The sequence below is a fragment of the Ipomoea triloba genome, chromosome 2, assembly GCF_003576645.1.
Source record: "Ipomoea triloba cultivar NCNSP0323 chromosome 2, ASM357664v1".
Classification (NCBI taxonomy): Eukaryota; Viridiplantae; Streptophyta; class Magnoliopsida; order Solanales; family Convolvulaceae; genus Ipomoea; species Ipomoea triloba.
This window is the reverse complement of record NC_044917.1, coordinates 3,229,406-3,242,237: the sequence shown is the minus strand read 5'-3', so window position 1 is coordinate 3,242,237 and position 12,832 is coordinate 3,229,406. Positions and strand designations below refer to the sequence as shown.

The following is a 12,832-nucleotide window of genomic DNA, read 5'->3' as shown; positions in this document are numbered from 1 at the left end:
GCTATCATCATCATAATAGCAAATGTGTAATTTTATTTGCTTATAAATCATCTCACTATTTTTCTGTACAGAGTGTTTGACTTGACCATTCGGACCTTCACCACGCAAATTTTACTGAGGACCGAGGTCCACAGTGGATTGTGGTCCGCGCATCAAAACGACGTCATTTTGATTAATGAAAACAAACCACTGAAATGGCCTTCATTCCGCGTAACTGTAATTCCCTTTCAACACAACTGCAGTTCATTTTCGATATAACTGTAGTTTCATTTGATATTATACACTCAAATATGTTAAATTGTTATTCAGTTTCCTTTCAACACAACTACAATATCATTTCGATATAACTACAGTTCCATTGAAAAATATACACAAAAAAAATGTGAAACTGTTATTCAGTATCAATTCAACACAACTGCAGTTCCTTTTCGATATAACTGTAGTACCCAAAAATGTGAAAATGTTATTCAGTATCAGTTCAATACAACTGTAGTTCCCTTTCAACACAACTGCAATTCCTTTTCGATATAACTGCAGTTTCATTCGATAATATAAAAACAAATGTGAGGAGTATCTTTTGAGATGAACTGTAATATCAGTTACGGAGCTCCGTCACGACTAACGGCCGTTGTTTCTTCCACTTACTGAAACGACGTCGTTTTGTGACCATGACCCATAATACATTGTGGACCATGGTCCACCGTATAACGACTGCCTCCACCCAATCGTAAATGTCAATATATAAATATTTGAGAATTTGTAAGTCAATTGAGACACATCCTACCATTTACTTCTTCCATTGATATTTATGGCGGGAGCCTTGGTACTGTCACGTAGGACCTTGAAACCGTATCATCTGCTCTCATGTTTCACGTGGGTAACAGAAAACCAAACAAAAACAAAAATTGTAGGGCAGACAGAAACGATCACAATCGAGAAATGACCACATGTGTGCTGATGGGTTTTAGGTATTTGATTCCCTTCAATTTTATTACCAAAAAAACAATAAAGATTTTCCCATAATGTGTTGAAAAAAAAATGGTAAGATTAGACTAGACAAGTAAAAGTAGTTGTGGTTTTTTTTCAAAAAAAAAAAAAAAGTTAAAGTAGTTGCAATAATATGGAAAATGTTATGTCGTAGAATAATCACTATCTTATAAAGTGAATTCGCCCTTATCGGTGTAGGTTCACAACAACTGTATCGCTCCAAAAGATCATGATTCACTGTATATTAATTGGTACAAATGGTGATTCGCTCCAAAAGATCATGATTCACTGTATGTTAATTGATACAAATGATAATTCGCTCCAAAAGATCATGATTCACTGTACATCAATTGGTACAAACGGTGGTTGAGATAAGAAATTGATTCAAACACTTATGGAAAACATGGCATTATATTATAGTACTAATTAGTATTACTGACAACGAATGACCCACATACCTATGATATTGTGTCGCGTGGGAAACAAAAGCGTTACAGAGAATGGGCAGTTGGAAAGCCAATTTGAATTAATTATTGATTTTACCTATACGTGCTGTGTCTCCTGGCGTTTTATTACCACATATTAATTTGATTATTTTTTTTCCATCTGCTTAGGTCGTCAAAATAGGCACCGCCCACATGCCACGTGCAAGATTTGGTTGCTGATAATAATGGCAATTGACAAGGATTGAACCCCACTTTACTTATCCCTCCGTCTTTAACAAACTAACCCACTTTTTTTTCCCCATACAAAATCATGCAACAAAGTTGGTTTCGTGTGATAATCCTATGTACAGTAGGTTTGTTGTAAAATTTGGTTAGAATGCATGCATTGATGCATACCATACTCATGCGGTTTTTAATTTGTTAGATCTATATTTAGGCATCATTCAGGTTTGGATGGCAGGTTCAAATGATAACAGTTTTTTTTTTTTTTTAATTAGATTAGTCTTAATAATTTTTCCATTATGATATGACAGTCAATACTACAAATTTGGAATAAAAAAAATAAAATTGATGGCATTGTTATAAATATTACGAATTTTGAATGCACATTTGATAAAAATTGTTTGTGCATAGGTGATACCTTATAGGGCACTCAAAATGTATCAATAGTACACAAGATCGTTGGGATGTTATATATATATATCAATATATCTTATAGTGCAAATAAATTTGAGCACACTCTTTTTAGACTTGAGTGCACCCTCAATTATCTATAGATGCACTCTCAGACTTATCTCGATGCTCATTTGATCCTAATTCCTGATCTAAAAATGTCATTCAACAACATTTTTGAAGTTATTAGTCACTTCTAACTAGGTCATTTGTTATTTGATCATTCATACGATGAATCTCCTCCAAATATAGTTATAGAGGCCACTTGGTCTAGCTAGCTTTCTTCCTTATTAAAGCATTCTTAATCTTTATTTATAAACTTTAAAATGTTTTCAAAAAAAAAAAACTTTAATTTGTATTCAGAATAGCTTATTATCATTGTGATTTTTTATATTTATAGTTTGTTGATGACAAAGGAAAATTCACATTATATATATATATATATATATATATATATATATATATATATATATATATATATATATATATATATATATATAAACAGTGGTATTAGTAGTACATATATTTTATCTAAACAAGTACGTGTAGCCACTTAATTGGCATATAAAAAGTACTTATAGCGATTTGCAATGTGTCGGCTAACAGGTTTACTTAAACGAGTTCTGAGAATATAATGTCTTAATCGTCATATATGATGCCACATGACTTTAGAGACCACACAAGTACATAAATTAAAATACAAAAGAACAAATAAAAGTAAAGGCAAGATGTAACACACAAAGAAAAGATCCGAATCCCTATTTGAGAATTGAGATAATGCATCAATTTGGTGTCCCCATTCCCCATGTGATGTAACACATATACATATTGAGTGGTGTGAGGTTTTAAAATAAAAAAATATCTATACAGACGGATAACTGAACAAGTATTATCACGATTCACAATCATCTCACATGATAATTGTGTCAAAAGTATTTTTCAATAAAGATATTATTAATATACTCAACATATTAGAGTAGTTGGCAAGCGGACTACATATTAATGCAATTGTAAATTTTATTTTTTTTTGAAAGCAAAAAACTCAAACTTAGATTAAAGAGCTCAGAAAATAAGGTGGTACATCAAACCACTTAGAGTGAGACAGAGGAGCCCCCTCCGTTTTGGAGGAAGCATGGGCAGCTAGATTATCAGTTCTACGGATATAACAAAAAGAACTACCAATTAAATAATGAAAAAGACGAAGACAATAAAAAATAACGGTTCCGACATAGGAACGGTTCGATGCAGAATTAAATATACTAGAAATCAAAACTTGACAATCAGACTCAACTCGAACATTGGTATAACCTTGGTCTTTGATCCACGTGAGTGCTTCCTTGACCGCCATCGTCTCCGCCAAAAGTGAATTTCCACTGCAGAGCAAAGGAACGAGCTCCAAAATAACCTCATAGTAGTTGCCAACACCCTCTTGCTCGGTTAAGTATGCTACACATAGTCTTTCTAGTCTCATTTATCTCTCATTGTAGTTTGTAGACTACTATACAATAGTAGGGTTTACTCAGTGTATGCCCTCGACTAGTGCTTGAAAATGGTATTGACCAAAAAAAAAGTAGATGTCAATAAAAGATCCATATTATTAATGCACCAATCAGTTAGATTAGTTGGAGTGAACTACTAATACAATTGGAATGTCGACTCGAATTGAATCCGAATCAGCCTAACAGTAAGGAAGATACCTGTAAAAAAAAACATTAAATAAGTGATAAATGTAATTTCTGTAAGAGAACAAAATCTCTACAATATAAGTTTTAAATTCTATATTCATATTTTAATAACCATGTTTTAATTTAGGTATGCTTTAGAATCCCATTTGTTTTTATCACTTTATCCTTCTAAGTTAGTTCTAACTAATTAATGAACCAAAAGCCAGTAATAAGGCACATACATGGATCTGAATCATTACGTATAAGTGTAAATCTTTTAGTCAGTTATTATATTGCCATAATTTGTGGTCACATAATAATCATGATAAAAGTAGGTATCAATAGACCATTAATCATAAGTTATAAAAAAATGTCATAAAAGAAAAAAGAAATCTTAAAAATATAATTTCTAAATTATATATTCATATTTTAATAGCCACATGCTTTAAGTATGCATTGGAATCTCATTTGCTTGGTTAGAAACTTAGAATATTAAGATCGAAATTATAATCATAATCAAATATTTGGTAGTTAGTTGTTTTTTGAATCAAAGGTAAAAGTATAGTTAAGGGTTGTTTGGCATGAGTAATAATAATTCAACAATGCAAGGGATCTGCACACACGTTTTAGCTCACTGACAAATTTATCGTTTTTAGGTAAAGAATAGAATAGATGAGCAGATATTACAATGTAATAGAGTTAGTTGTATTAAAAAAAAAAAGATAAAGAATAGAAAATATATTTACTTATATATTTATCTAATTTGAAAAATAAAGAAATGACAAAATTGAAATATATATGGCCTTACGGTTCTGATTTGAATTTTGTCAGCAAACTCTTAAAAAAGTGTTTGAGATGCAGACCTATAATGGCCCAATAATTGCTGGGCAAAGTGATTTTCTTTAAGTTGGATATCTTTGCAAGCCCATCATGGTTTCAAGGCCCAAAGTAAAGGAGTTGGGCCATCTTTACTCACTAGAGTCTAGAAGGCAAATTATACTATTGACCCGGGTCTACATTACAAGATGGACCCATCTTCACAATTTTATAATTCTATATTCACAATTTTAAATCTCAATATACAAAATTACATTACTTAATATTCACAATTTTTGAACTTTATATTCACAATTTTGTTATATAAATTCAAAAATTGTGTTATACTATTGAATATAGAGTCCTGAAATTATGATAGTGGTCACTTGTCCGGGGAAGTCAAAACCTGGATTATCAAAAAATAAAATAAAAATGTTAGGGATTGACAACAGCACTGCACTCATGAGATTACATTATAGAATATTCCTTCACCAAGAGAGAGATTTTCAATAACCAATAATAAATATATTAGTGATGACAACAACTGCATTTAATTTCATTTGTCCATTACAAAAAATATCAAACAAAAGAATTGGAAGGATGCCAACTATTGATAGGGAAGGAGATAATTCTCTTTATTTTTATTTTTGAGTGTAACCTCTAGAGTATACTAAGTATCCCATGACAATAAGATTGATCTTGATTTGATTTTTGTCGTACTAGTAGAATTTGACTCTTAGTTAAAGAATGATATCTTTTAAAGTTAGCGTTAGTGTGTACACACATAATCGTTTATTTAAGTTTATAATTGCATTAGCGGTCTACATTAGGGATAAGTAAAAAATTAAAAGTCAACTAACTGAGTAACCGATGACTGGTAATCAAAATGATTGAAAATTTCAATTTCCAGTCGGTTGTCGGTTACGATTTTTTTTAATTTTTTTTAAATCGGTTGGAATGAGAGATTTCACCTTTTATGGGCAAGGTTATTGGTTATGACTATCTTAATGGTGATGAATTCAATAGGCATTTAAATGTAGAGATTAGACGTGCAATGATTATATTGACTATCAGTTATGAAGTTTAAAAAATGTAATTTATTTTAGTTTTTTGGTCGATTATCAGTTGATTACGATTATATTAAAACTTTTTCTTTGGGGTATTCTAGTTATTAACCAAAGCCAGTAATTGCACACAATATGCACTCTCTCAGATAATGACTAGATTTTCCTAGTCACAAAAAAATTGTGCTAAACTATTGAGTTGGAGATAGTATCCCTTGATAGCAGTTGATGTGGTAAATACGATCGGCCCACAAATACGTATAAATAGTAAAGTCAAATCGTATGTGGATCCTTTATTCGTCTGCTTGTTGGCATAAGCTATTGAGCTCGGGAAAAGTGAAAGTGGATTAGAGGGTCCCAAACTACCGTGGTTATGTGAAAAAAATTCCAAAAGTCCCCCCTCTTTAGCATTTAATTAATGCAGTATTTATAAGGGGTAGAGGGAACACATGCCGGAGGCTTGACATGCCCGACACATGTGAGTTAGGGAAGACCGGCAGCTTTGCTGATTCTCACACGTGTGCTAAGATTCCTGATGCCCTCGTTTCCTCTGGGATTGAGTTGAACTAAGGGAATAATGCATTCCAACCTAAGATGGTCGGGGCGGATCTCAAGACAGGTGAATACTACTACAGCTAAGTCCTTACTCTGTTCGCTATCTTAGGTCGAGTCAGTCAGCTCTGAGGTCAGTTATAATCGAGAATAGTTTCTCCCAACCAAGCAGGTAAATAGTCCGAAAAATATTCCCTGTCAGCAGTGTTGTAACCTTCTCGAATCATTTTGCCCGGTCAAGTGGGCAAGTTTGTATGAAACGTTGCCAGACAGCAAATTCTTTTCAGATCTGACTGGCGGATATTGGCAGCTTTAAATGGAATCTGCTAAAGAAAAATCAGAAAATTAAACGATATTTTATGGGTTTAATATTAATACGAGACCGCCCAGGTTTAATATAATATGAAAACTGCATGAGAATGATATATCATATACATATAATGCTTGACTGACAGACATAATAATACTAATCATAGAATTTGTGGAGTGGAGCAGCAACGTTTTTGGAGTGCACTATTGGAATCCATGAATGGCAACATCAAGATAGAGATGGAAAGGGAGAGGTACAGTTCAGGGGGGGTGTACTCATAACTCATTTACTGTTCCCAAAATGTGAGTGCCTTCCCTTCCATTATTCAATTCAAAATATTATCCATTCATGTGTTTCTTGTGAGCTCAGATGCCACTGTGGGGTCCAACTTTCCCCTCCCATTCAAAATGTTGGGTGAGAACCAAAACATGGGAGAACACAATTATATGAACCTAGTTGCCAACATGTCTCATAGAATGCCATGCATTATTATGGTCACTTACCCCGAGCACAGCAGAACTGGTTTATCAATCTAAAGAAATTAATAATTTCGCTTTGTTAACATAAGAGATCGAGTATGAAATTGGTTTTGTTGTGAGCACTAGTAAGACATATTATATACTCCGTAATTTACTGCTTCATCAGGATGGGGTGGTGGAAGTTCTTGGGATTGAGGTTTAGTTCTTTTTTCATTATTATGGTCAGTTGTCTTGGGCACAATATAACTAGTTGATCAATCTAAAGAAGTTAATAGTTTGCTTTGTTGGCATAGTTTGATTGCTATTAATGAGATGTATGAAGTTGGTCATGTTGTGGGCACTAGTAAGGTATATCCAATAATTTACTGCTTCAGGATGGGAATGGTGGGAGTTTTCGGGATTTTTGGGTGCAATTATTTTTTCATTATTATGGTTACTTGTCCTAAGCACATTAGAACTCGTTGATCAATCTAAAGAAGTCAATTGTTTTGCTTTGTTGGCATAGTTTTATTGCTACTAAGGAGAGATATAAAGTTGGTCTTGTTGCAGACACTAGCAAGACATATCCAATACTTTAGCCCTTTAGAAAGGGACGGTGGGAGTTTTTGGGATTGAGGTGTAATTCCTTTTTCATTGTTATGGTCACTTGTCTTGGGCACGGTCAATCTAAGAAGTCAATAGTTTTGCTTTGTAGGTAGTTTGATTCCTACTAAAGAGAGGTATAGAGTTGACATGTTTTAAGCACTTGCGTACCATCACTTTAAAAATTCTATAAACTGTTAAGGCATATTCAACGATTTACTACTTTAGAACAGCGAAATGGGGCACAATCTTTTGTATTTCATTATTATGGTCACTTCAAGATGTTACAAAGTCATTGAGCACAGTGAAATATCAAAGGAATATGGTGTTATCCTGTCCTACTGCAACTTGGAAGATAGAAAGATGGAATCTTTCATTGTTCACAACAATAAACATCAGTCATATGCACAAGACTATCATCTTATGATGCTGTTGGTTATGCTTCTTATGTATTATCAATGTCATGATGCTTTTATGTCATTCAGAAACTTATTCGATTGGCGAGTTAGTCACCAATAATTGCCCACGCATTGCAGTACAGATCACACTTTCGCTAAGTCATTCTTCCCTAGATATGGCTGTCAAATGTGAAGAACAGGTAAGGTCTCAGATCTCAAAATCTAACCTTAATCTTGGCTGTCTGCAGAAGCTCAGAAGATCTTTCATGTCTGGTGTCTCCTATGTTGTTGGGGTGATAATGAACATATTTGGCCACAGAAATATGACTAAAGATCTGAACTGTAGACAGCCTGGTCCCTAAGGTTCATCAAAGGTAGCATGTTTGATTCATTCCTAAACACTAGAAAACACAAAACAGATCACTGAAGTATTCAGCCAGCATAGACTCACCCATCATTAACTATTATGTCTCATATCTCTCTTTGTTGCTGTAAATATTTTCTGCAGATTGCTTTGAAATTACTTCTAGTTCTGCACAGTAAGTTGTTCTGATACAAAGGATTTATTCTGTCTCAACTAAAAGTTTAAGTTGATAATTGGATTACACATTTATATTTTATACATTACGTGCTAAACGGACAGATGAAAATAATTGATGATGATGAGGTAAAAAAAATTGGAAGTGACAAGAAAATTTTGAAATGATGATATTGTGTACTCAGGAACAGAATGCCCCATGGCCCCTCTATTTATCTTCTTTCCAGTAAAAGGAATAAGAATTATATACAATAACTCGATCTGACTCGTAATAAGAACATATATTTCACAGGACGAGAAAAATATTAACCTATCACTAATCACTTGACATGACAGATTAAAAAGAATAGCGCGTAGTGCAACAGCTGCTTCATTGACATGCACTGGATGACATATCTTGAATGTGTCACGGAATTTGGTTCGAGGTCATACCTATGGTAGAGGCACTGCACTCTGTTCCTTTCATCCATTTGAGAGAGCAGTTGGCTTTCCCTATCCTACAGTGGTAGTCTTTAATGAGCATCTGGGACCATGACAGAAAATAGTCAAAGATGCTTTAATTTCGGATGGAAATAATATGGTTTCAGTCCACATAAAATACCATTGATTGCATCTCGATTTTACAAAAAAATTGCAAAGTACAAATATTATCATTCTTGTTAATCAATATGATATATACTGCGTGATTCTTGTGTTTTACTGTTTCCTGGAGGGAACAGAAATCACACGAGTTTTCTGCTTCTGTTATTATGCTGTTAAAAACAAAGATGTCAAAGTGCTGTAGCTTACATTCCACTTAGGCTCTGTGGTAGCTAATGCTCATCAAGACGAGGGTCCGTTGCCATTGGTAGGTGGATTGAACATTGAGTTCGGTTGAGATGCGTGTGAGCCCAAGTTAAACATGTTTACGGCCTGCAACAGAAGAAACACAAATTTTCAGAAAGAAGATAAAGTGGATCTCTTTCTGTGCTGATGAATCGAAGATATATTGGATTGCTTCGAGTACAATGAATTAACCTGGGAAGGATTTTGCATAGGGTGGAAACCCATGTAACTAGCAAATTGCTCTGCGAAATTGGGGTTTTGCAATTGATTCTGATAGTTGATAGGATTCAACATCGAATTCTGGCACAACGCTGCTTGGTTCTGTGTGGAAGCCATAGTAGCTGCAGCATGATCGACCATAGGAGGCCTCGGTAAATGCATTGTAGAGTGCATATTAGGTAGCGCTGGCGGGACCATTCCCATTCCCATCCGTGACATGTAGTGTTGCATGCCCGGGAACATCATTGATGCCATTCCGCTTCCCATCCACATCATCTGGAGGACATAATGAAGTAGCAGTTGGTTTTTATGGGAAAATAATTTACCAGTTCATAAAGTTTCTGAAGTAATCATAATTGTAACCTGAAGTTGCAGTTGAAGGGACTTCAAGTATTCAATAGCCTCATCTAGCATTGAAGCTTTATCTGTCTGAAAACGAAAGGATTTAAAACAGTGATGTCACAAACTTCCATATCATGCACTCAAAACAACTTGATCACCAACAGATACTCAATTTGCAATTTTGCAGCAACTTTGGTTATTTAGCAGAATATGAAGTGAACAATAAGTTGAAAATGGGAAAAAGACACATACCTTATTGGAGTGAGGGAGAAGCTCTTGCAAGGCCCTCATCTTCTCATTGATTCTATCTCGTCGCCTCTGTATAAAAAGCAATACTCTAATGAAATGATGGATATACTAAATTCTTTAAGATAATTATTCTGGGAGAGTGGGAGGTCCCTGAATCCTACCCTTTCAGAGAGGTTATGCACCTCAGCTGCACGACTCCTGCGAGGGGTTCCAGACTTTTGGGTCGACTTGGTTCCATTGCCAGATTCAAACTCAGCAGCCTACACAGTAAAGTTTTGTCAGTGTAATCCTATGCACCACACAAATTGCCCTTTGGCATGAGCATATTCATGAGTGATGAGGAATTAAAGATAGCGTACTTCTTCGCGCTGGCATTCTGATTCTTCTCCATCCCGGACTTTTCTTTTTTGGCCATGGCTAATGGTACCTGCTGATTGATTGCATGTTCTGGCAAAGCTGCTGCCTGATCTGCCAGATGATGATGTGACAGCGGTTTCTTCTTCTGCTGTCTCAGTTTGAGGACTTACGCGTACTTTCTCAACACGGTCCTTGTTCACCGCTGCTGATAAACCCCTATCGCCACCATTCCCACTGCAAGAATTCCTGCTAAAAGCTGCATCAATGGCAACCTGATTGCTGCCACAGTGGCTTGATCCAACTGTCATTCCTGAACACTCTCTTATATCTCCATGCCCCTTTGCACCAAATTGTCCATTTGATGACCTAAGGTTGTTCGCCTTGAGAGACGCCCCAAAACTGACACCGCCGCCTTCAGGGAAGTTACAGTCGCGGCGCTGATGCTGATGCAAAGAACTCAAGGTCTGAGTTCCAGGAGGTGGCATAGGATTCAGATTGACACCAGAATGGACATGGCTATGGCTGACTTCAGATGAACCAACCTTAAAAATTTTACTGTCCTCCACTTGTCTGATCCCTCCTTTATCTGTGCCAACAGGATGATGAACTGGTGGAATCTCAGACAAAAAAGGAGCACAGAACTCTTTCTCAAAAGAATCATCAACAGGACAATTAAGCCAAGAAGCTGTCTCATCATCTTGAATAAAACTGGATGGATTCCCAAAGAGACTAACATCCCTTAAACTTGATTGATCATGTTTCTGAAGCTGCCTGCTTTCATTACCCTCAAACCCAGATTTCCTGTGTGTCTGGCTGTGCAACACAACCTGCCCATTCCTCCATAACAGCTCCACCAGGTCATGGTCTAATCTGTATTACACACACACACAAAAAAAATCATCACTACATTTTCTCCCTGGATGACAATAACCAGTCCATTTCAAACATATTTCCAGAACCAAACCAATATGTTCACTAAAACATTGTTTTTTTTTTCTATTTTCTGCAAAGTAAATAATAAGTTTTAAGTACTAACCCCACAGGCTTCTTCTGGTTTGCAAGAGGGACTTCAGCCTCAATATTCCACTCAGGAAGGCAAGGATTCATAGCTGAAAAGTTTCCATTTCCAAGAAAAAATCCTCAGACACAATTCATAGAACAGTTAACAGGCAGAATGATCAAATAAATACACAAACCATGAACACTATATATGACACAAATGTTGCCCGTGCATACCTGAGAGTAACCCAAAAGAGGAGTATTGGCAAAATGATTTAAAAACCTTTTTTTTTTTCTTTTGCTGTCAAACAAGCTATAAAAGGAAAGCAGGAAAGCAGAAAAGCACCCAAAAACGGAGCTGCAATTTGCCCAAAAAAACAATTAAAAAAAAAAAAACTATTCTGGGGAAACAAATTGAGGGGAAAAATAAACTATGTGGTGTGTGTTTCGCCCATTAAAGAATCATCACTCAAACTTTCTCTCTCTAAAAGTGGTGCCAGGAAAGAGACAGGAGTAAACAGAGTGGGGCTGGACCGCAGCATTTTCCAGTTGCAGTAGTTAACGACAGACAGGGATAAAGATATCAGCATTATCTCGACCTGACACGTGTCGATCGGTTAGTGGTGTTAGCTGTCAGGATGTGGGCCCGCCTATCAAGATCTTCTCTCCTACACTCTCCCGGGTAAACTTTTCCCATTTTACGTGAATCTAAAACTCCCAACCCAATTGGCCACGTCTAGTCCGGTAAATCTTTTCTTTTTCTTAATTTTTTTTAAAATCTCCCCATTGCAGTGTACAACAGTACATGTACGGGCTTCCTATATAAATGTAAAAAATATTTTCATTGTAATTCGTAAAGTTACGAGTAATGTTACACATATATCTAAATCATTTTTCATTATGGCATGCAAAAGTGAATTTGATCTCTACTAATGTTACATTCTCCTTCTATATTTCACTTTTTTTACGTGACAATATTTGATTAATTATTTTTATATTTAATTAAAGGATTAGTCCATTTAGGAGATCCAATTTAATGAATAAAAAGAATTTTTTGAATGATGACTGATGAGGTAAACTTGCAGTACTATTTGTGAGTATGCATAAAGTAAACTCAGCACTAAAAAAAAATTATATGCGACGAGCTTGACAAAAATCAAACTTTGACTTTTTAGTACGAGAATAATGTTTTACTTACTCGATCAACCCTTTCGAAACAAATAAAATGAACTCTACTGCCATATCAAAAGAATTTACCCTAATTTTTTTTTTGAATGCTGATGAAAACTCGCAACCATATTGAAAAAAAAAAAAAAAAAAAAAAAAAAAAAAA

The 12,832-nt window shown here is 35.2% G+C and overlaps 1 protein-coding gene across 2 annotated transcripts; it reads right to left on the bottom strand.

Annotated features, from left to right (window-relative positions):
- Positions 1-8,665: 8,665 nt before the first annotated feature.
- LOC116011215 (transcription factor PIF4-like) lies at positions 8,666-12,014 on the bottom strand. Of its 2 annotated transcripts, none has more exons than XM_031250747.1 (9): positions 11,737-12,014; positions 11,537-11,609; positions 10,503-11,370; positions 10,305-10,403; positions 10,147-10,212; positions 9,916-9,981; positions 9,526-9,828; positions 9,298-9,420; positions 8,666-9,031 (listed from the first exon to the last, which is right to left on the bottom strand). In XM_031250747.1, the coding sequence occupies exons 2-8, from the start codon at positions 11,605-11,607 to the stop codon at positions 9,331-9,333; spliced, it is 1,563 nt and encodes a 520-aa protein (XP_031106607.1). In that variant the 5' UTR covers positions 11,608-11,609; positions 11,737-12,014; the 3' UTR covers positions 8,666-9,031; positions 9,298-9,330. The 2 variants fall into 2 exon arrangements, with proteins under 2 accessions (XP_031106607.1, XP_031106608.1); XM_031250748.1 differs by having other exon boundaries at positions 8,666-9,005.
- Between the last annotated feature and the right edge of the window lie 818 nt (positions 12,015-12,832).

Coding starts and splice junctions, on each gene's coding strand:
- LOC116011215 (XM_031250747.1), bottom strand. CDS start 11,607: ATGAATCCTTGCCTTCCTGAGTGGAATATTGAGGCTGAAGTCCCTCTT. Junction 10,404..10,502: donor CAGAATGCCAGCGCGAAGAA/GTACGCTATCTT, acceptor TTTACTGTGTAG/GCTGCTGAGTTTGAATCTGG. Junction 9,421..9,525: donor CTATGCAAAATCCTTCCCAG/GTTAATTCATTG, acceptor CTTCTGTTGCAG/GCCGTAAACATGTTTAACTT.